This window comes from Nycticebus coucang, chromosome 1, assembly GCF_027406575.1.
Source record: "Nycticebus coucang isolate mNycCou1 chromosome 1, mNycCou1.pri, whole genome shotgun sequence".
In the NCBI taxonomy this organism is placed as follows: Eukaryota; Metazoa; Chordata; class Mammalia; order Primates; family Lorisidae; genus Nycticebus; species Nycticebus coucang.
Genome location: NC_069780.1, coordinates 73,785,746 through 73,809,291, shown reverse-complemented (window position 1 = coordinate 73,809,291; position 23,546 = coordinate 73,785,746). Strand labels below are relative to the sequence as shown.

The window sequence follows — 23,546 nt, the reverse complement described above, 5'->3', positions numbered from 1 at the left end:
ATGCAGTAGGGTATGAGAAAAAACAGAGACACGAGGACTTTGTGAATAAAGAATTTAGCCAAGGAACAACATGACGCCCACCAATTTTAGAATAGAAATACATTTGTTCACACACGGTATGATATTATACAAATGCTGCTGTGTTTTATTTTTGAATCTTAAGACTTAATTATTTCTTCTTGCATGTGTTCTTAATGATATTACAGAATATTATTCTGTTTCTTTGTGTTCATATGACGTCCTGTGCTGAAATAACACAAATTTTAAAGGAGACTATTCAAGTAGCATTCAATAAAGAATGGAGCTTTCTACCCCAACACTGCATTCTGTTAATTATACATAATGTCAATTCAGCAGCAGAATATAAATTATTTCATCAAGGATCAAGTCAAATACCATATGAAAATTTTTCTTATAAATCAGACATTCCAAACTCAAGTAAGTCTAGGCCAGGGTAACGAGCGAGGCAAGGTGGGGGAGAAATACAAAGGCAAGTGTTAGGGCGATGGCAAACAAGATAGCCTCTGTCTGCTCCAAAGGGGGAGGTGGCAATAACTCGGCTCCACTGGGCTCCGCCACGTGTGAACACAGGCCCAGGACCTAGGTTGTGTCTCCTGACTTTTCCAGGACAGCCAAACACCCAATGATTTTTTTTAAATGGTAGGAACATTATTTTTTAACAATATGAGTAAGCCGAACAAAATTTATGTTTACAGGTTAAATATGACTCACAGAAAGTCAGCTTGTAATCTGCTATAAAATTGCACATGCAAAAAAAAAAAAAAAAATCATAAAAAAGGAGCTACTACTTAAAACGACATAATGGGTCCAATAAGACATACATTACATAAATGATAGAATTCATGAACCTAAAAACCACAATTGAAATAACCTGATCTTTTAAATACCATCAGATATAAAGATATATTTGTCATCACAACCAATTATATTTGTCTTAAAAAAGAAAATATTCAATCAATGGTGCTGATACAATTGTTTAACTACTAGGAAACAGAAAGAAAACTCTACCTCATATCAAAATTAATTCCAGATGGGCTGAAAGAGTCACCAGTAAAAAATGAAGCCTTAAAAATAATAGAGAATATTTTCGTCAGAGAGAGACCTACTCTAAGCAAGAAAGAAACAGAAAAAGGCCATAAGTACTTCTAAATATCAAAAAATACACAATAATCAAGCTAAAAAGCAAACAACCTATTTTGCAGGTTGCAGAGGCCCCAGCCGTCTGCAACAGAGCAAGACCCTGCCTCTACTAGAACGAAGTGGGGCCAAGAGTGCAACCAATAGAAGAAAAAATGAGTGAACATTCTTAACACATAAAACATTCTTCATTAAGCAATTTTTTGCTAAAAGCACACATTAATACTTCCATGAAGAAATAAAGAACACAAAGAAATCAATAAAGTTTGAACATAATGGTGAATCAGGCACTTTTCCATAGGGTACTAGATTGTTTTGTTTTAGAAGAAGGGAAGAACTTTTTAAAGTTTACTGGATGGATTTTCTTGAATTTTCTATATTTCATAATTTCCTAGCATGAAGGAATGAAAAAGGCTTATTTTCAAATGATAAACATTAAATAATATTTAGTGGTTGACTGCTCTAGAAAATAATTTAAAAACAGCAGGTCCTTAAATAACATCCTTGTGTTATAACATCAATGGGGAAGGAAAAAAAAAAAAGATTCCCAGCCAGGGTCACTGTCTGAGTTTTGTCCAGTACCCTGGTTTCCTCCCATATCCCAAAGCTGGGCTCCTGAGGTGAACTGACACTTCTACACAGTCCCCGAGGAGTGAGTGTGGGATAGGATGGCATCCTGGTCTGGGTAGGTTCCCGCCTTGCACCCTGAGCTGCTGGGAGAGGCCCCAGCCATCTGCAACCCTGAACTGAAATAATTAGGTAAATAATTATCTTACTTGTTTTTGTCAATCTTTCTCAAATGTATGTACAGTTCACATTTATTTCAGTGTTTAATATTAGAAGTGTTTTGGTCTTGGCCAAGTGTGATGGCTCAGGCTTATAATCCTAGCACTCTGGGAGGCTGAGGTGGGAGGATCTCTTGAGCTCAGGAGTCCAAGACCAGCTTAAGCAAAGGAGCAAGACCCTGTCTCTACTAGAATCTACAAAGAACTCAAGCAAATCAACAAAAATAAAAGAGCAAACAACCTCATCAGAATCTGGCCAAGAGGCCCAAACAGAATCATTTCTCATGAGGACATAGGAAGGGCCAATAAACTCTAGAAAAAAATGCTCATCATCTCTAATTATTAGAGAAATGCAAATTGAAAACACTTTGAGATATCACCTAGCCCTAGTGAGAACAGCCCACAGCACAAGGTCCCGAAGCTGCAGATGCTGATGTGGGTGCAGAGAGAAGGGAACACTCCTGCACTGCTGGTAGACCGCAAACCAGTACAGCCTCTGTGGAGAGAAGTATGCAGAGTCCTCAAAGAACTAAAAGTAGACCTTCCATTTGATTCTGCAATCCCATTACTAGGTATCTACCCAGAAGAAAACAGTCATTTTACTATAAGGACACATGCTCAAATGTTTATAGCAGCCCAATTTACAACTGCATAAACAACCCAAGTGTCCTTAACACATGAATGGATGAATAAAGTGTGCAGTACATACACCATGTAATACTACTCAGTCATAAAAAAAAATGGAGATTTTGTCTCCTTAGTTACAACTTGGATGGATTTGGAGAACATCCTCCTGAATAAAAAGGAATCATAAGAACAGAAAGACAGGCATCACGTGCATTCAACACTAATTTGAAACTTGTAGATTAACAACATGAAAGAAAAACTCAGTTGAATCCAAGGAGTAGGGAGGGTAGTTAGTAGCTTCCTTCCCGGCAGGAACAATGTGCAGGTGTTTGGCATACTTCCTGTGTAAAGGACATGGCTACGACTTAGACTTTGCCTTACAAATACAAGTAATGTGACCTAATTGTATGTGCCCTCATATTAATCAGAAAAAAAAAATTTTTTTTAAATAGACAAATTAGCCAGGTATGATGGTAGGCACCTGTAGTCCCAGCTACTCAGGAAGCTGAGGCAAGAGGATCACTTGAATCCAGGAATTTGAGGTTGTTGTGAGCTATGATGATGCCACTGTACTCTAGTCTGGGTGACAGTGTGAGGTTCCATCTAAAAAGAGAGAGATAGATTCCAATTCCTTCTCTACCACTCACACAGAAAAAAAGATTCATACTACATGTCATAGAATTGGCAGGTATGCTTTTTAAAACCCAATCCTGGGTATCCACGTTAACCAGAGTGTGCGATCCCTGGTCTTATCTTCCCATGGTCAGCCAAAGCCCTCCAGCCTAGGACAGTGCCCAGGAGTCTTCTATGGAGCATTCCCTCCATGTTCCAGTGGGGGGCAGCACTCTCTCCCTCAATCCCCTTTGCACCCTGACCTACGTCAATGTCATCTCTTCCTACTTATCCAACCCTATGCCACCCTTTCCTGTAAGCTCCTAGCAACTCTAAAGAGAAGACAATTCAGCTTCTTTCCCCACAGAGGACTTGACTCCACATCCAGCAGGTGTCCAGGTGACATCTGTCAGCACAAGTGAGCCAGCCAGCATAGGACTGCAACAGCACCAACACAGAGAGCCACCATGGATTCAGAGTTGCTAAACCAGCACCTGAGCACTATCTGGCCAGAAGGGTCAGAGGCCACAGTGCTCTGTCATGTCACCCTTGAGCCAAGCATGCAGAGAAGGGACAGAAACCTGAGCGATTCTGGTTTGGCAAGGAGACAGGGAGCAAGCCATAAACAGGATAATGAATTAACTGCCACAACATGCCCCAGGACCCACAGACACTCGGAGTCCATTATCAAATTCACTTAATTCTCACAATAACCTTCTGAGATAGGTGTCACTAGTCTCATTTTACAGACCAGGAAACTGAGGCTTAGAGGTCTTAGGTCACTTGCCACAAATCACAGAGCTAATTAAAATACTAAGAAAGGATTAAAACCAGGAAGAATCAAGTCTTCCTGGAAAACTCACCGGTGACCCAAAGCTGAGACAGTAAAGTACATTCCAGAGCACCTATGCTTACCCCTCGGATGGCAATTTTCACTACATTTTTATTGCTTTTTTACTTGATAGACTCACAGAGTTGCTAACCTCTCAAAGGCCAGCCAGTGTTTTAATTCACAATTAAAGCCCAGAGCCTCTCATACTTGTGCCACGTGATCAGCACTAATAAGGGTTTTGTTACTCAATGAAAATAATGTCATTAAATCAAAATTGTTTCTGCTTTTTCAAACATAGTTTGACAAATTATTCAGACAGGTTTAGTTTTTGCCCATATTTTGCAGTCACTCTTAGAACCTTGGGACATCAGTTTTATTAAAAATGTATGCATTAGGGCAGTGCCTGTGGCTCAGTGAGTAGGGCGCCAGCCCCTTATACCAAGGGTGGCAGGTTCAAACCCGGCCCTGGCCAAATTGCAACAAAAAAACAGCCGGGGGTTGTGGTGGGCGCCTGTAGTCCCAGCTACTCGGGAAGCTAAGGCAAGAGAATCACCTAAGTCCAAGAGCTAGAGGTTGCTGTGAGCCGTGTGACGCCACAGCACTCTACCGAGGACGATAAAATGAGGCTCTGTCTCTACCAAAAAAAAAAAAAAAAGAGTATGCTTTAGACATAGTCCTGGAAAGAAATTGGGGGCAGGAGCAGCGCCTGTAGCTCACTGAGTAGGGCGCCGGCCCCATAGCCTGAAGGTGGCGGGTTTGAACCCGGCCCTGGTTAAACTGCAACATAAAAATAGCCAGGCGAGTCCCTCTGAAGCAGGGAAACAGGGCAAGATGGGTTACATCTCAAATGGACAAGTATTGGACAGCGGAGTCCGTCTCCATGGAGAATATCTTTGATAACAGATTTCTTCTGGGGAATAGCTGAGTTTGTGGTTTTGTTTTTCAAAACTCTGCTTCAGCAAGATGTGAAGAAAAGAAGAAGCTATGGAAACTCATCCGATTCCAGATACGATGATGGAAGAGGGCCACCAGGAAATCCTCTCTGAAGAATGGGTCGAATCAATCATCTGCAAGGCCCCAGTCCTCCTCCTATGGCTGGTGGATGAGGAAGGTAAATGTCTGCTCTAAGAAGCAGACAAATGGACAAGCACATTCATAGCAGAAGGAAACCATCAAGAGGTGAAGGGCTGACCACAGTGGACAAGTAGATGAATGTGTGCGTCTAAACAAGGATTGCTCTGTGTTTTCACAGATGAATGAGGTCAGGCTGGGAATTCTCTATGCAGGGAACTGGCCTGACTGACATGCAGTTCTATAAATGCACTTTTTGTCTCATCTTTTTTGTATAGTTTACTAAAGTATTAATAGTTTAATAAGTAAATATTTTTAGGTTGCAAAAAAAAAAAAAAAAAAAATAGCCAGGCATAGTGGCAGGCGCCAAGAGCTGGAGGTTGCTGTGAGCTGTGATGCTATGTCACCTGAGGAAAACAAAGTGAAACTCTGTCTCAAGAAAAAAAAAAAAAAAAAGAAAGAAAGAAAAAGAAATTTGGAGTAAAGGTCTGGTAACAGTGGTGTCCTTAATCTTTTTGGCACCAGGGACTGATTTTATGGAAGACACTTTATCCACGGGACTGGGGGGAGGGGAGGATGTCAGGTGCAGGTCAGGATGATTCTAGTTCATTACATCTCCACCTCAGATCACCAGGCATTAGATTCTCGTAAGGAGTATGCAACCCAGATCCCTTACATACACAGTTTAGGGTAGGGCTCATGCTCCTACCAGCATCTAACGCTGTCCCTGGTCTGACAGGAGGCAGAGCTCAGGTGCCACTCACTACTCGCTGGGCAGCCTGGTTCCTAACAGGCCATGGACCAATACCTGTATCAGTCTATAGCCTAGGGGCTGGGTATACCAAGGGTGACAGGGTTAAGTGATAGGTCAATCTATAAAATGAGGGTTTGTTAACACTGCTATTTAAACTTTTAATGTTATTGGCAAAATTACAATTGAGCCCTTCCAAAGCAGCAGTGGGGCAGACTCTATTATCAATACAGTGAACTGGGTCTACTTGATATTTGCATGCTGCTGCTTGCCTGAACTCAGATTTTCAGTACTTGATTGGTCAAATGATTTAAAGAGCAATTTTATGTCCTCCCCATATCTCTTACTGTGTTCTGGTATTTCACAGACTTTTTCCTCAATCTAGTTGGCTGTTGTATTGTTTGGTACCTGTATTAGTTTCCTAAATCTGTATCTGATGAGCAAGGGCTATCAGAGAAAGTGCCCTGGGACACTTGACAACAAATGCCCAGCTCCTCGGGAGACTCGAGAGCCTCAACAGAAGGTAAGGACTGAGCTAGGCCTTGAAAAAACTGAACAGTAAGTAGAGGCGATGCTTCAGGGCACAACCTGTGTCCTGTGACAGCAAATTGGCTTCTTTAACATAGGGTGGGACCCAGTGGCATGTGAGAAAATACAGCAGAGTCTACAGAGTGGAGAGACAAGCCCAAAGCAAGCAGACTCAAGGAGAACATATCCAAACAGAGGCAGAACAGAAGAAAAGAATAGCTGGGGGCTTTTTTAAACACTCCAACTTATAAAACCACCTAGCAGCTTACATTACTTTAAACCACAGTCAAATACGTAACTGGGCCTTCAGGAACTGGACAAAGCAAGAGTAAAGGAACAGAAAGAGCTTCGGAGCACAGGGAAAGGACACAACGGTACCAGATGGGGAAACAGAGAAGAGGAAGGAGAAGATTAAAATGTTGACCCTGACATCTAACAATTCTCATGCGGTCAACTTCTAAAGACATTTTTTCATCACCACATGAATTTATTTTGTAAGTGGCTTTGCATGATATACTCTAAACAAGTATAACATTAGAAGATGGGAAAGCTAAGGGTGACAGGAAAGGAGTCAACAGAAGATTTGAGGGCAGAAATTTATCAAACCCAGTAAGCTGCTGGGCCCAGTGGCTCACACCTGTAATCCCAGCACTCTGGGAGGCTGAGGCAGGTGGATCGCTTGAGCTCAGGAATTCCAGACCAGCCTAAGCAGAGCGAGATCTTGTCTCTAAAAATAGCCAGGCACTGTGCTGGGCACCTGTAGTCCCAGCTACTCGAGAGGCTGAGGCAAGAGGATCCTTTGAGCCCAAGAGTTTCAGTTTGATATGAGTTAGGATGCCACAGCACTCTAGTGAGGGCAACAAGGTGAAACTCTGTCTCAAAAAAATTTAAAAATTTAAAAAAAACCTAGTAGACTGGTTGCTCATTTCCATAATATAATCTTCGCATGTACCCCCACCAATTCAAATAAGAAAAATAAGAAATGAACATAGTTTACATACAGCACCTGCCAATGATATTTTAAGAGAGAAAGAACCAATATGTAACAGCTTAAGGAGATATGATCAGAGCAAACAGAATCATAAAACTACAAAATAGAATAGGCACATCTGAGTCCTTCATTCTGCAGATTAGAAACTAAGGCCCATTACTTGGTCAAGGTCACAGAGGTAAAATCTGACCTCCAATCTCCTACAGCAAAGCGGCTTGCAGCTCAGCAAACAATCAAAGCAAGGAGTCTGGAATGGTGCTCCAATGACTTCCCGCTGTCTACACAGTCTCTGAACATCAATTCAGAACCCTTCATGAAAACCTTGAAAGTATTATGCCACAAAGAAATGTTTAACATTTTAACAAATCACTGAAGGGAGAATTAATCCCATAAATAGCAACTAAAAACCTAGAACTCTTGAGCTCATCTGTGTAGTTACAGCTATTGAGGCCACAATGTTTACTTGTACCAAGAGATTTGAATAGTTTCTTTTAGGGAAATAAAGAAAAAAATTCACATCCCAAGCCATGTGGAGAGAAAGAAAAAAAAAATGCAAATATAAAAACTCTCTTCCCTATTTAAAATTAATGTTATTCTCTTCTCCTTGGGCTAAGCCAAAAACGGTCAACAACATGCAAATGTTACTTTTTCCTTCCTGAAGTACATACTCAAAATTCTAGCAAGATGGGTGGAAATTATTTCTCTGGGATAATTCCAAAGCTTGGATCGCAAACTCTAAAAGTTGCTAAATATAACCTAGGCTCCCTGTGGCAAAAGCACACATGGTTCCTGGAAATTCTGGCTAAATCCTGGGTCTCTGAGTACAGAACCTGTGGTTCACTCATCTTTGAATAATCAGCACAACATTATGCACTACATAATACTATAACAACAGTGGCACACAAGAGAAGCTCAATACCTTTGTGTTGAATTGAAGGAAATTATATCACAATAACTTAATACTTTCGTCCTAGTTTCAATGGCATCATGATGTGGCAGCAGCTCTATCTAACCTAACACTATTGAAATGCTACACTCCTTCATAAAACTGAGGAGTGCCTGGAAAGAACTATACTCCCAACAGTGAAAAGATCATTTTATTCAGAGTAAATGTGTTGTTTGGTTGAAGGTAGTTTTAAAACTTTATATGGAAAAGTGTAGCCAAAAGAGATTACTAGAGGTTTTACTACCCTGTCCAGGTGTTTTTGTTTTGTTTCCAAGCCCATATTCCCCCCGCCCCAAAGGTGAAAAAGTCTATTTAAAACACACAACAACAGATGGTTTGCCCCTGCACCTCCTTCGAAGCTGTCAAGGTGAATATCACAACAGTGAAGCAGCTGAGGCCTCTATGTTTCCTATTTACAAGTATCATCGAACAAGACACAAACCTTTACAGCTCCAAGTTGCTCTTTTCTGAATTTTTCCAACGGTTTAATCAGCGTTTCAGTTACACTTAATGCCTAGAGAACGAGAATGATAACAAAAGAGCACAGTGTTAGCCTTCCAAAAAGGAAAAAAATCAGTATTTCACGTCCCTCTTCCCCTCCACCCAGAAATAAAATGAACAACATATTTAACTGCTGTATCTCACCCTGCTAACCCCTTCTCAACTTATTAAAGCACTGGAACTCCATAAATATTTTCAGGGAAGAGGAGGCAGCACGGAAGGCCAGGGAAATGTGCCATGCAGCCCCCACACTCAACAAAGGGGTCTATCACATTCATTAACAGAACACTTCTGTTTGAGATTGTTTTTCCTCCCCCTCTTCAGAAATTTCAAATTCAATTACATTCCTTTATTGGTAATCAGACTACATTATGCAAAGAGCTCGGTCTGTGGCTACTGGTTCAAATGCAACCAGTCTGCCTTTCATTACTGAGCACTCCTCATAAAGACTTAAGGTATATTAGCAGAGTACACACACTGAAGGTTCCTAAAAAAATCAGAGCAAACCCCCAGGCACGGAGGCAAACACTGCCTAAGGGAGGGCAGTCACCAGGGGAGCCACACAGACCCCAGCCACAGCCACATTCATTTCCGATGTTGGTTAGTCTGGGGCTTTTCACGTCAAGCCACAAAAACGGTGAAAATGCAAATAAAAGGGAGCATTCACCCAAGGAAAACCTACTTGATAATGATATGCTGGTGAGTAGCGGCTTTCTCATCCTCTATTTCTAAAAGATCGGAAATATCCACCAGAGAAAAGAAAATCCCAAAATACTGTTCAAGAATGTGCCATTCCTCCTTCTATAAAGGTGCCAAAAAATATTTTAAATCTAAGCTTAAAAGTACAGAAAAAATAAGTGACTTGAAATAAAAAACAAATTCTTAATTTACCCCAACGCTCTTCAGCAGTGTTTCACGAGACCATTCCTACTGTAAGAGAGGGAACTCTCAGCACACATTAACTGTGCCCACATTCAAGATGACCAGAGTATGAACTTTCCACCCCAGGCTGGACGCTGAGTCACACTACACTCCCATCTTAATAATGTGTTGCTTGGGTGTGGAAGAAATGAAGCAATGGAGATCTGAAAGAATGAATTAAGAGCAGCAACTGGCCAGGGGAAAGAGATCATTTTCAAAATAGATTCATTTTATCCTTTCTACACTTTAGACCATGTAACCTACAACAATGGCAAAACCAGAAAGTCTTACATACTTCAGAGCAGGGACAAAGCACCACAGGCCAGTTCTGACTACTCAAATAACACAGAATGCCCCAAGCTCCACTTGGGAAAGCAGATACAAGAAGTTCTGGCACACATCTTCAAGGTGATCCACTTGGTACATAATATCTCATAAACTATGTGAATACCTGGGTCACTTCCTAAGCTTCCACATCTGTATCTGGCCAACTTCCACTCCTGAACAAAGCCATGTTAATAAATCTTCTGTGGGCTGGAAGTGGTGGCTCATGCCTATAATCCTAGCACTCTGAGAAGCTGAGGCAGGGGGATCTCTTGAGCTCAGTTGTGGGAGACCAGCCTAGGCAAGAGCGAAACCCCATCTCTACTAAAAATAGAAAACTAGCCAGGTGCTGCGGCAGGTGCCTGTAGTCCCAGCTACTCAGGAGGCTGAGGAAAGAGGATCACTTGAGCCCAAGAGTTTGAGGTTGCTGTGAGCTAAGCTGACGCCACGGTACTCTAGCCTGGGGCAAGAGAGTAACAGATAGACAGACGGGGTCTCCTGTGGGATCACAGAAGCTAATAACTACTCGAGTTCACTGAAGACAGGAACAGGGAATCAAAATCATGTACGTCTCAGCCCAGACTTAACCACCACACGCTACTGCAATAAGTACCAAAAGGGCTACTTCCCCATTCAAAGTAGCCATCTTAGTAAATGCCATATTTCCCCAAGTATTTGCTACACATCCAGGAGCACACAACGGGACGAACACAGACAAGCCCTCTGAACTGGTGGAAATTACTGTTCAGTAGGGAAGACACATACAGGATCCACAGACATCGAAGTATGATAAATGTATAACTGCAAATTCTAGTCATTCTTTCCAGTGAACGAAAGGAGTATGGTGAGGAATTCATTAGAAGAGGAATCAGGAGAAATGTGCTCAGGGGAGAGCTTCCCTGAAGTGACAACATTCAAGCCAAGACTTGAAAGATAAGAAGGAAACCATGGTGCAAAGAACAAGAGAAACTGTTTCCAGCCTGAAGCTATCAGAGCAAAGGATGAAGGTGAGAAGTTTTAGCATTATATGTGGTCATTACAAAAGTTTTGCGATAGACAAAACTCAAGAAACCTAAAATCTACACGGACAGAAACAAATGAAGTCCTCCCAGCGACATCGATGAGCTGAGTGCGGGTGAATCCAAAAGGACGTTGTCAACTGTGTTTCTTGGAAATAAAATCATGGATCATAACACAGGACTGGCTCAAAACTTTGATATTGACCTACCTAGGTAATATCAAGAGGCTAGGATGGCTGCAGCAAGAGGAACAATGAAGTTAACAAGAAGAGGAGGGAGACAGCAGAGGACCAGAGCCCTGGGGGAAGGTTACCACGTCATATGAGACACAAGGAAAGCCACTAATGCACAAGGCAGGGAACTGACACAACGATAATTAGATCTTTTAAAAGATTACTCTTGCTGCTCTGAGATAAAGATTAGAGGTAAAGAAAACCAGAATGTGAAAGTCATATTAGGAAGCCTCTAGATTGGTACATGAAGAGATGACAATGTTTCAGGTGAAGGCAGTGACAACAGAAACAGAGAAATAAACAGATTTCAGAGATGTTGGTGGATAGAATCAGAATAATGGATGATTGGCTGAACATAAAAAAGTTAGGTATCTCCAGGATTACTGTCAGATTTCTGGCATGAACAACTAAGTAGATAAGAATACTATTTGTTGATGGGGTGGTGCCTGTGGCTCAAAGGAGTAGGGCGCCAGCCTCATATACCAGAGGTGGTGGGTTCAAAACCAGCCCAGGCCAAAAAAAAAAAAAGAATATTATTTGTTGAAAGAAGAAAGTGTGATACTGCTAGCATCATGCACTATATGGGCTCAAGTTAAATTTGAGGTGCTGAGAGAGACCGGAGATCTTAAGTAAACAGGTGGTCAGGAGCGTAAGTATAAGCCTAGAAATCTAGATCAAAGATATAAATTTCATAGTCATTAGCAAACAGATGATGTTTCAAGTCATGAAAGTAGATAGGTAGGATGTAAGAAAAGGAGGAAGAGAAGGAGGGAGAGAGAAAGAGAAGAAGGAGGGAGGGAGAGAGGGAGGGGAAGGAGAGGAAGGAGGGGAAGGGAGGAGAAGAAGGGGAGAGAGAAAGGGAGGGGAGGGAGGGGAGAGAGAAAGGGAGGGGAGGGAGGGGAGAGGACAAAGGGGAGAGGGGGGAGAGAGGGGAGGGGAAGAAGGGGAAGGGAGGAGAGGAAGGGGAGAGAGAAAGGGAGGGGAGGGAGGGGAGAGAGAAAGGGAGGGGAGGGAGGGGAGAGGACAAAGGGGAGAGGGGGGAGAGAGGGGAGGGGAAGAAGGGGAAGGGAGGAGAGGAAGGGGAGAGAGAGAGGGAGGGGAGGGAGGGGAGAGAGAAAGGGAGGGGAGGGAGGGGAGAGAGAAAGGGAGGGGAGGGAGGGGAGAGGACAAAGGGGAGAGAGAGAGGGAGGAGGGAGGGGAAGAAGGGGAAGGGAGGAGAGGGGAGAGAGAAAGGGAGGGGAGGGAGGGGAGAGAGAAAGGGAGGGGAGGGAGGGGAGAGGACAAAGGGGAGAGGGGGGAGAGAGGGGAGGGGAAGAAGGGGAAGGGAGGAGAGGAAGGGGAGAGAGAGAGGGAGGGGAGGGAGGGGAGAGAGAAAGGGAGGGGAGGGAGGGGAGAGAGAAAGGGAGGGGAGGGAGGGGAGAGGACAAAGGGGAGAGAGAGAGGGAGGAGGGAGGGGAAGAAGGGGAAGGGAGGAGAGGGGAGAGAGAAAGGGAGGGGAGGGAGGGGAGAGAGAAAGGGAGGGGAGGGAGGGGAGAGGACAAAGGGGAGGGGGGGAGGGGAAGAAGGGGAAGGGAGGAGAAGAAGGGGAGAGAGAAAGGGAGGGGAGGGAGGGGAGAGAGAAAGGGAGGGGAGGGAGGGGAGAGGACAAAGGGGAGAGGGGGGAGAGAGGGGAGGGGAAGAAGGGGAAGGGAGGAGAGGAAGGGGAGAGAGAGAGGGAGGGGAGGGAGGGGAGAGGACAAAGGGGAGGGGGGGAGGGAGGGGAGGGGAAGAAGGGGAAGGGAGGAGAGGAAGGGGAGAGAGAGGGAGGGGAGAGGACAAAGGGGAGGGGGGAGGGGAGAGGACAAAGGGGAGGGGGGGAAGAAGGGGAAGGGAGGAGAGGGGAGGGAAGGGAGGGGACTGAAGGGGGGAGAAAGAGAGAGGGAGGGGAGGGGACGAAGGGGAGAGAGAGAGGGAGGGGAGGGGAAAAGGGGGAAGAAGGGGGAAAAGAGAGAGGAAGGGGCGCCCAACAGCGGACTCCGAGTGACCAGCAGATCTTGGCGAACCATCGCTGTTGACCACCCATCCACCGCTCTTGGAACCATGGCGGCAGTGGCAGCAGCCTCAGCTGAGTTGCTCATCATCCGCTGGTACACCTTCCGTGTACTGCAGCAGGTGTTCCTGGAATGCTGCATTTATGGGTAGGATTCGCTTTTCGAAATCCTCCAGGGACACAGCCCATTGCAACAAGTGAGGTCCTCAGGTACTCCCTCCAGAAGCTGGCGTACACAGTGTCGCGGACCCAGCAGCAGGTGTTGGGGGAGCGCAGGCAGCAAGCCCCCATCTGAGGCCCCAGCTCCCAGCCCTGGGCGGCGGCATCATCAGGTGCTCCTGTGCATCTCCGCCAGCATGGGAGCCAGAGCCGCACAGGAATGGGGGGGTCCCCTGTGCTCCCTCTCCAGAGGAGCATTTGGCAAGGTCGGTGAGGGGCCAGTAGTCCCCCTCCCCCCCCAGAAGCAGTACCCACAATGAAGATGATGCCAGATCCCTTCCCAACCCCTTTGCCCCATCCCACTGAGAGGCAAGGTAAGGGAGGAGGGAGAATGGGGAGAACAGATCCCTGAGATCTGGGCATAGGCACCACATTCTGATCTGGATCAAGTTGGGACAGCACCATCCCAGCCCCGCAGCCACGGCCATACCAGCAGGCCCACTACGAAGATCCAGACACTACACCAGCCAGCAGAATGGACATTCTGACATCACCAGCCAAAGCCCTAAATCTCAGTGCAGCCGAGAAGGCATCAACTATGTGCCTGTGTGGCGGGACTCTGGAGGGGGTTAAGACATGGGAGCAGGGCCCTCTCTGTGGTCCCTGCCTATGGCACGTGCGTTCCAGCCTTGCTGCCTATGCTTCCTCAACCCCCTTTCCCCCTCACTGCCTCCCAAGCCCCAACCCCCAAAGAAATGTGTCACTTGATTTGGACCTATTCAACCAGTAAACAAAAGAATTCCATCTTTATTAAAATGCCTTCTCCGTAGCCAACCCCACTGATCTTGCTATTCCCTGGTCTCACGCAGTTGTAGTCAATATTGTGGTAATTGCTAATTGTACTGATTGTTAAGTGTGCATTGGTTGTGTCTCCCCAGCTAGATTGTAAGCTCCTGGAGGACAGGGACCACCTCTACAAAAAAATAAAAAACCAGTACCACGGGCAGCGCCTGTGGCTCAGTGAGTAGTGCGCCGGCCCCATATGCTGAGGGTGGCGGGTTCAAACCCAGCCCCGGCCAAACGGCAACAAAAAAATAGCCGGGCGTTGTGGCAGGCGCCTGTAATCCCAGAGGCTCCGGAGGCTGACGCAAGAGAATCGCGTAAGCCCAAGAATTAGAGGTTGCTGTGAGCCGTGTGACGCCATGGCACTCTACCCGAGGGCGGTACAGTGAGACTCTGTCTCTACAAAAGAAAAAAAAAAACCAGTACCTTCCCCATCTCGCACAGGGTCCCAGGACCCTGCGAGGTGGTGGAGGCGCACCAAAAAAAAAAAAAGACAGAGAGAGAGAGACAGAGATGAAGGAGGAAGGGGGGGAAGAGAGAGGAGGGAAGGAGAGGGAGGAGAGGGAGAGAGGAAGGGAAGGGAAGGAGGAGAGGGAGAGAGGAAGAGACAGGAAGGAGGAGAGGGAGAGAGGAAGGGACGGGAAGGAGGAGAGGGAGAGAGGAAGGGACAGGAAGGAGGAGAGGGAGAGAGGAAGGGAAGGGAAGGAGGAGAGGGAGAGAGGAAGGGAAGGGAAGGAGGAGAGGGAGAGAGGAAGGGACGGGAAGGAGGAGAGGGAGAGAGGAAGGGACGGGAACGAGGAGAGGGAGAGAGGAAGGGACGGGAACGAGGAGAGGGAGAGAGGAAGGGACGGGAAGGAGGAGAGGGAGAGAGGAAGGGACGGGAACGAGGAGAGGGAGAGAGGAAGGGACGGGAAGGAGGAGAGGGAGAGAGGAAGGGACGGGAAGGAGGAGAGGGAGAGAGGAAGGGACGGGAACGAGGAGAGGGAGAGAGGAAGGGACGGGAAGGAGGAGAGGGAGAGAGGAAGGGACGGGAACGAGGAGAGGGAGAGAGGAAGGGACGGGAAGGAGGAGAGGGAGAGAGGAAGGGAAGGGAACGAGGAGAGGGAGAGAGGAAGGGACGGGAACGAGGAGAGGGAGAGAGGAAGGGACGGGAAGGAGGAGAGGGAGAGAGGACAGGAAGGGAAGGAGGAGAGGGAGAGAGGAAGGGAAGGGAACGAGGAGAGGGAGAGAGGAAGGGACGGGAAGGAGGACAGGGAGAGAGGAAGGGAAGGGAACGAGGAGAGGGAGAGAGGAAGGGACGGGAAGGAGGAGAGGGAGAGAGGAAGGGAAGGGAACGAGGAGAGGGAGAGAGGAAGGGACGGGAACGAGGAGAGGGAGAGAGGAAGGGACGGGAAGGAAGGGACGGGAAGGAGGAGAGGGAGAGAGGACGGGAAGGGAAGGAGGAGAGGGAGAGAGGAAGGGAAGGGAACGAGGAGAGGGAGAGAGGAAGGGACGGGAAGGAGGACAGGGAGAGAGGAAGGGAAGGGAACGAGGAGAGGGAGAGAGGAAGGGACGGGAAGGAGGAGAGGGAGAGAGGAAGGGAAGGGAACGAGGAGAGGGAGAGAGGAAGGGAAGGGAACGAGGAGAGGGAGAGAGGAAGGGACGGGAAGGAGGACAGGGAGAGAGGAAGGGAAGGGAAGGAGGAGAGGGAGAGAGGAAGGGACGGGAAGGAGGAGAGGGAGAGAGGAAGGGAAGGGAACGAGGAGAGGGAGAGAGGAAGGGACGGGAACGAGGAGAGGGAGAGAGGAAGGGACGGGAAGGAGGAGAGGGAGAGAGGAAGGGAAGGGAACGAGGAGAGGGAGAGAGGAAGGGACGGGAACGAGGAGAGGGAGAGAGGAAGGGACGGGAAGGAGGAGAGGGAGAGAGGAAGGGAAGGGAAGGAGGAGAAGGGAAGGAGGAGAAGGAGAGAGGAAGGGAAGGGAAGGAGGAGAGGCAGAGAGGAAGGGAAGGGAACGAGGAGAGGGAGAGAGGAAGGGAAGGGAACGAGGAGAGGGAGAGAGGAAGGGAAGGGAAGGAGGAGAGGGATAGAGGAAGGGAAGGGAAGGAGGACAGGGAGAGAGGAAGGGACGGGAAGGAGTAGAGGGAGAGAGGAAGGGACGGGAAGGAGGAGAGGGAGAGAGGACGGGACGGGAAGGAGGAGAGGGAGAGAGGAAGGGACGGGAAGGAGGAGAGGGAGAGAGGACGGGACGGGAAGGAGGAGAGGGAGAGAGGAAGGGAAGGGAACGAGGAGAGGGAGAGAGGAAGGGAAGGGAACGAGGAGAGGGAGAGAGGAAGGGACGGGAAGGAGGAGAGGGAGAGAGGAAGGGACGGGAAGGAGGAGAGGGAGAGAGGACGGGAAGGGAACGAGGACAGGGAGAGAGGAAGGGAAGGGAACGAGGAGAGGGAGAGAGGAAGGGAAGGGAACGAGGACAGGGAGAGAGGAAGGGACGGGAAGGAGGAGAGGGAGAGAGGAAGGGAAGGGAACGAGGAGAGGGAGAGAGGAAGGGACGGGAAGGAGGAGAGGGAGAGAGGACGGGACGGGAAGGAGGAGAGGGAGAGAGGACGGGACGGGAAGGAGGAGAGGGAGAGAGGAAGGGAAGGGAACGAGGAGAGGGAGAGAGGAAGGGAAGGGAACGAGGAGAGGGAGAGAGGAAGGGAAGGGAACGAGGAGAGGGAGAGAGGAAGGGAAGGGAACGAGGAGAGGGAGAGAGGAAGGGACGGGAAGGAGGAGAGGGAGAGAGGACGGGAAGGGAAGGAGGAGAGGGAGAGAGGAAGGGAAGGGAACGAGGAGAGGGAGAGAGGAAGGGACGGGAAGGAGGACAGGGAGAGAGGAAGGGAAGGGAACGAGGAGAGAGAGAGAGGAAGGGACGGGAAGGAGGAGAGGGAGAGAGGAAGGGACGGGAAGGAGGAGAGGGAGAGAGGAAGGGACGGGAACGAGGAGAGGGAGAGAGGAAGGGACGGGAAGGAGGAGAGGGAGAGAGGAAGGGAAGGGAAGGAGGAGAAGGGAAGGAGGAGAAGGAGAGAGGAAGGGAAGGGAAGGAGGAGAGGCAGAGAGGAAGGGAAGGGAACGAGGAGAGGGAGAGAGGAAGGGAAGGGAACGAGGAGAGGGAGAGAGGAAGGGAAGGGAAGGAGGAGAGGGATAGAGGAAGGGAAGGGAAGGAGGACAGGGAGAGAGGAAGGGACGGGAAGGAGGAGAGGGAGAGAGGAAGGGACGGGAAGGAGTAGAGGGAGAGAGGAAGGGACGGGAAGGAGGAGAGGGAGAGAGGACGGGACGGGAAGGAGGAGAGGGAGAGAGGAAGGGACGGGAAGGAGGAGAGGGAGAGAGGACGGGACGGGAAGGAGGAGAGGGAGAGAGGAAGGGAAGGGAACGAGGAGAGGGAGAGAGGAAGGGAAGGGAACGAGGAGAGGGAGAGAGGAAGGGACGGGAAGGAGGAGAGGGAGAGAGGAAGGGACGGGAAGGAGGAGAGGGAGAGAGGACGGGAAGGGAACGAGGACAGGGAGAGAGGAAGGGAAGGGAACGAGGAGAGGGAGAGAGGAAGGGAAGGGAACGAGGACAGGGAGAGAGGAAGGGACGGGAAGGAGGAGAGGGAGAGAGGAAGGGAAGGGAACGAGGAGAGGGAGAGAGGAAGGGAAGGGAACGAGGAGAGGGAGAGAGGAAGGGACGGGAAGGAGGAGAGGGAGAGAGGACGGGACGGGAAGGAGGAGAGGGAGAGAGGACGGGACGGGAAGGAGGAGAGGGAGAGAGGAAGGGAAGGGAACGAGGAGAGGGAGAGAGGAAGGGAAGGGAACGAGGAGAGGGAGAGAGGAAGGGACGGGAACGAGGAGAGGGAGAGAGGAAGGGACGGGAACGAGGAGAGGGAGAGAGGAAGGGACGGGAACGAGGAGAGGGAGAGAGGAAGGGACGGGAAGGAGGAGAGGGAGAGAGGAAGGGACGGGAACGAGGAGAGGGAGAGAGGACGGGAAGGGAACGAGGACAGGGAGAGAGGAAGGGAAGGGAACGAGGACAGGGAGAGAGGAAGGGACGGGAAGGAGGAGAGGGAGAGAGGAAGGGAAGGGAAGGAGGAGAGAGAGAGAGGAAGGGACGGGAAGGAGGAGAGGGAGAGAGGACGGGAAGGGAACGAGGAGAGGGAGAGAGGAAGGGAAGGGAAGGAGGAGAGGGAGAGAGGAAGGGACGGAAATGAGGAGAGGGAGAGAGGACGGGAAGGGAACGAGGAGAGGGAGAGAGGAAGGGACGGGAAGGAGGAGAGGGAGAGAGGAAGGGGGACAGAGAAGAAAGAGAGGGACAGAGGGAGAAGAGACACAAAAGGAGGGAAAAGGGAAGGAGGGAAGGAAAGAAGGAACAGAAGGAAGGAAAATATCCTAGAGGAAGCATTTGGATCAGAAAATGGAACATCAGGAGAAAGATGGCAATGAGACTCAGAAGAAGCTACCAGGGTACTAGGTAGAAGGAAAAAGGGGCTAGCTACCCAAACTGCAGAGACATCAAAGAAGCAACATCTGGAGAAAGGAGATTCTCAGTAACATCTGGGGAAAGGAGAGAGAAGGGGCCATGCTGGAATCAAGACTGACTGAAAGGTGAGACTATCTGGGGGCACAACCGTTCTTCAGCAGGATGGCCATGAAGGGCAGCTCACAGAGAGGATGACCACCGATAGGAAACACAACGTGAAGTAAAAGTTTGCCTCTTTTTTTTTTTTTTTTAAAGATAGAAGCTTAGCATATAAGAGATGAAAGCATCCTAAATGCTCACATGAGGAATCCAGAAAAGATGGCTCAAAGCCTTGAATGCCGGAAGAGACAGGATGCTGACCAGGCATGCAGGGCTGGCCTGCCACAGGGGTAAAGATCCTTCCCTCCCCCGTAACAGGAGGTTAGGAGAACACAGGTGCTGACGCAAATCGATATGCAGACTTCACAAAAAAAAGCTGAGGAGTTGCTACCAGATGCTTATTTTTTCTAGGAAGTATGAGACAAAGATTCTCATTTACAGAAAGTCCAGGCATGGGAAGAAGTTTGAAGATAGAGGAGAACGAATCAAAGAACCATTACAGACACAGGGTGAAGCACTTCCTAGAGAAACGTGGATATTCCTGGGACATATCCTTCGAGACAGGAGAGCAGCAGTTTATGAAGACTTTTATCCACCTGCTGTGGGATTTTCTCCAACAAGAAAAAGAGAAGGTGGGCAGCTGGGTTCATTCTGGGGGAGAGTGTTTCCGAGAGATGTAAACACATCAGCAAAATACCACACAGAGGTACTGGGGAGCAGGGGGGGAGCCCCTGGGAGGAGAAGACTTCCTGAAGAGACCTGCAGAGCTGAGCCTCAGGGGCAGGAGTTCTCCAGGCAAAGCCTAAGAGTAAAACAAAGGCCCTCCATGTGGAAAGAACACAGCAATTTCAGAGCATGGAACCACAAACAGAGCAGCATCCCTAGAAGAAATAAAGACATCAGAGAGGATCATGAGACTAGAAATATGAGATCACCTCTGTTAGCCATCAGAAAGGGGACTGGAAATGCTCAGAAAATGCTAGATGTAGTCATCATAACATGGACATATTTTTTAGACAGTCCCATTCTGTCACCCTGGGTAGAGTGCCATGGTACCATTATAGCTCACAGCAACCTCAAACTCTTGGGCTCAAGCGATACTCTTGCCTCAGCTTCCCAAGTAGTTGGCACTATAGACACCCACCACAATGCCCTGCTAATTTTTTCTATTTTAGTAGAGACAGGGTCTCATTCTCGCTCAAGGTCAGGGTCTCATTCTCAGGGTCTCAGTCTCAAACTCCCGAGCTCAAGTGATCCACCTGTCTCAGGTCTCCCAGAGTGCTAGGATTACAGGCATGAGACACCACACCCAACCTATGAAAGCCTTTTAAAATAAGAATTTCCAAAACTCCATTGTCCAGAGTGAACACTGCCCATCACAAAAAACACCAGGTCACAAAGTTTATACAAGAACAATTTGGGGTCATTATGACTGTCCTTCATTTGAAGCATTAACTCAATGAAATATCCAATTGTTTGATTTAAAAGTTTTTGATTAAAACCACTTTTAAAAGCTTAAAATGCATTATAATTTTTCTACTTTAAGGAAAACTAATTTTGTAACTTTTGAACTCAACCGAAAAAATTCTATTTAAGAACAAAATAATACAACAGCCACTAAAATGTTTCAGTAAGGCAATGCTGGTTGGGCAAAAATAATTGTTTTCTTCCTTTTCTTAAAATAGACTGGAGACTCTATGGAATCTCTCAGTTCCTTTTACAATTTCACAGAAATATTACATTTGTTAGTAGTAAATGTCACTGATGCTTTCTAATGCCAAAACATGTTTCTTCTTCCCCAGAGACAAATGAATACTAAATCTACCCCCAATACTCTAAAGGCAACTTATGGTGATGACACTTTCTCATACCGAAGAGACAGCCGAAATAACAACACTGAGAAAGCTTTTCAAACACTAACGGGTTAGAAATCAGTCAGATGAGAGGAAGAACACAGAATGTGATGTGATTCAATAACCACACATACATGGGTCATTATAAAAGTTTTGAAATACACAAAAATCAAGAAACCGAAAATCTGCACAGACAGAAACAAATGAAGCCCTCCCAGCAACTCCGATAAGCCAAGCAAGTCGAAACATACACTAGTGAATCAGAAAAGAAGCTGTCACCTCTGTTTCTTAGAAGTGAAATAATAATCCATTAATAGTCTGTCTCAAAACTTTTGTAATGATCTATGTATAGGATTATATAACCATGTTTGTTCCCATAAAATACTTCAGCCAGCTAAGAAGTCACAAAATACCTTTGCCGATAGTCCTTGGAAAGGGTTTTGGATAGTCTTGCTTAGAAACAAAAGGCTGTAATCCTAGCTTCTGGGAGGCTGAGGCAGGTGGATTGCCTGAGCTCAGGAGTTCAAGTCTAACCTGAGTAAGACCAATCAAAAAATAGAAAAAAATTAGCCAGGTTTTGTGGCAGGTACCTGTCATCTTAGCTACACACAAGAGGCTGAAGCAAGAGGATCACTTATGCCCAAGAGTTTGAAGTTGCTATCAGCTACAATGATGCCACAGTACCCTACCCAGGGCAACAAAGGGAGATTTTGTCTCCAAAAGAAGAAAAAAAGAAAAACAAGGCAGCTACATGAACATAAATTATGTCAATTAATCAATTACTCTCTCCTTACAGGAGGAGTCAGCCAACTCTTCCCATAAAAGGCCACATCTGTATTTGTGACATTAATTAATAATTAATCAATATTCATTAATATGTATTTATAATTTAGGCTTAGCAGCTATGCAGCCTCAGTTGCAACTACTCAACTTAGCCATTGTGGCATACAAGCGGCCACAGACAAAGTATGAAGAAATGAGTGAAGGTGTGTTCCAACATAACTTTATTTATAAATACAGGAGGCAAGGTGTACTTGGCCCATGAGCTAGAGTTTGCCAAATCCTGCCTCACAAAATCATCTTGAAAATCACGGCATAGGGCGGCACCTGTGGCCCAGTGGGTAGGGCACGGGCCCCATATACGGAGGGTGGCGGGTTCAAACCCGGCCCTGGCCAAACTGTAACAAAAAATAGCCAGGCGTTGTGGCGGGCACCTGTAGTCCCAGCTACTTGGGAGGCTGAGGCAAGAGAATCGCCTAAACCCAGGAGTTGGAGTTTGCTGTGAGCTGTGACACCACAGCACTCTACCAAGGCCAATAAAGTAAGACTCTGTCTCTAAAAAAAAATAAAAATAAGAAAATCATGGCACAAAATGTTCTACTTACTCTTATCTTGTATTTGTTATGTCATATTCTTTATTCAGTCTTAATTTGTATTTTTTAAAAAATACACATTTGCCCTACCTGCCATAGACCAGAAGTTGGGAGGGAGGTGGAACAGTGGATCAGAGAATCACAGTCCCGCTAGCTCTCAAGCTGAAAGAGGCATTCAGATGTGGTCCTATCACCTTTGCCTGGAATAAGCAATCTATAGGATACTGAAATGCAACTGCTTAGGGGTAAACGCTGTCTTAAGAACACTTCATGTGAACTGATTATTCGGCTTAAAGCTCCTAAAACTTAGCTAACTGAAAGTTCCTGATGAGTCAAAGGAGCCACAAATTGAGCCATCAGGTAACAAACACATGCACAGGTCACACATACTGTTCAGACAGGTGAGCACTCAGCCCATCACAGCAGACCTATCTCAACAGCACGGCTGCCACACCTCAAGAGAGATTTCTAATCAGGGTAAAGCAGAATGTGACCAGAATGCTAAAAAGACTTAGGAGGAAAAGGGTAAAAAAGCCTGAGGTGTTTAATGGGAGTGGAGAGGACGAGGAGGAGATGTAACAGGAATAAAGTCTGTCTTTAAATATTTAAATGGCTACCACACAAGAGGAAGAAAAAAAAAATTCTGATTTGCTTAAAGAGAGGCAAAGGTTTATTGGGTAGAAGCTAAAGAGAGGTAGTTTGGGTTTTGCTATTAACAGGAACTTCTGGCCCAGTGAGGTGGTTCACTCCTGTAATCCCAGTACTCTGGGAGGCTGAGGGGGGCGAATTGCTTGAGCTCAGGAGATGGGGACCAGCCTCAGCAAGAGCAAGACCCTGTCTCTACTAAGAAAAAAAAACCAGCCACATGTGGTAGTGCATGTCCGCAGTCCCAGCCACTTGGGACACTCTAGCCAGGGTGACAGAATGAGACTGTCTTAAAAAAAAAAGTGCAGGGTGATTGGTGAGACCACACCTATGGTGCATCTTACAAGGGTACATGTGAAACTTTACTAAATGTAGAATATAAATATTTTAACACAATAACTAAGAAAAAGCCAGAAAGGCTATGTTAACCAGTGTGATGAAAATATTTCAAATTGACACAGCTATGATTTAATAAAAAAAAAAAGAGAAAAGAAAATATTTCAAATTGTATATAAAAATGATTTAATAAAAAAAAGAAAAGATTTCAAATTGTATATAAAACCAGCACATGGTACCCCATGATTGCATTAATGTACACAGCTATAATTTAAAAAAAAAAAAGCAAGAACTCACAGGAACCATAATGGACAGGCTGCCTAGTGACGCAGGGAACTCTAGCTCCTTCCACGTAAACAAGCAGAGTCTAGATGAACAATGTCCAGCAATGTCCGGGAATACTCTATCACACATTCCTGCACTGGGAGAAAGCTGGCCTCGG

The 23,546-nt window shown here is 47.0% G+C and overlaps 1 protein-coding gene and 2 pseudogenes across 5 annotated transcripts in view; 2 read left to right on the top strand and 1 right to left on the bottom strand.

Annotated features, from left to right (window-relative positions):
* ARHGAP10 (Rho GTPase activating protein 10) overlaps positions 1-23,546 on the bottom strand; it is a 346,448-nt gene that overhangs the window by 221,083 nt on the left and 101,819 nt on the right. For 3 of the 4 annotated variants that reach the window (XM_053582345.1, XM_053582335.1, XM_053582317.1), the window contains exon 4: positions 8,744-8,815. The exons of the other annotated variant lie outside the window; for it this stretch is intronic. In XM_053582345.1, the coding sequence (XP_053438320.1) occupies positions 8,744-8,815 (72 nt within the window). The remainder of the gene's footprint in view (positions 1-8,743; positions 8,816-23,546) is intronic. 4 annotated transcript variants of the gene reach the window in all.
* On the top strand, positions 4,846-5,407 carry LOC128580510 (selenoprotein K-like; annotated as a pseudogene). Its single transcript, XR_008378686.1, has one exon. The product of XR_008378686.1 is annotated as a selenoprotein K-like (transcript).
* On the top strand, positions 13,331-13,655 carry LOC128580517 (neuronatin-like; annotated as a pseudogene).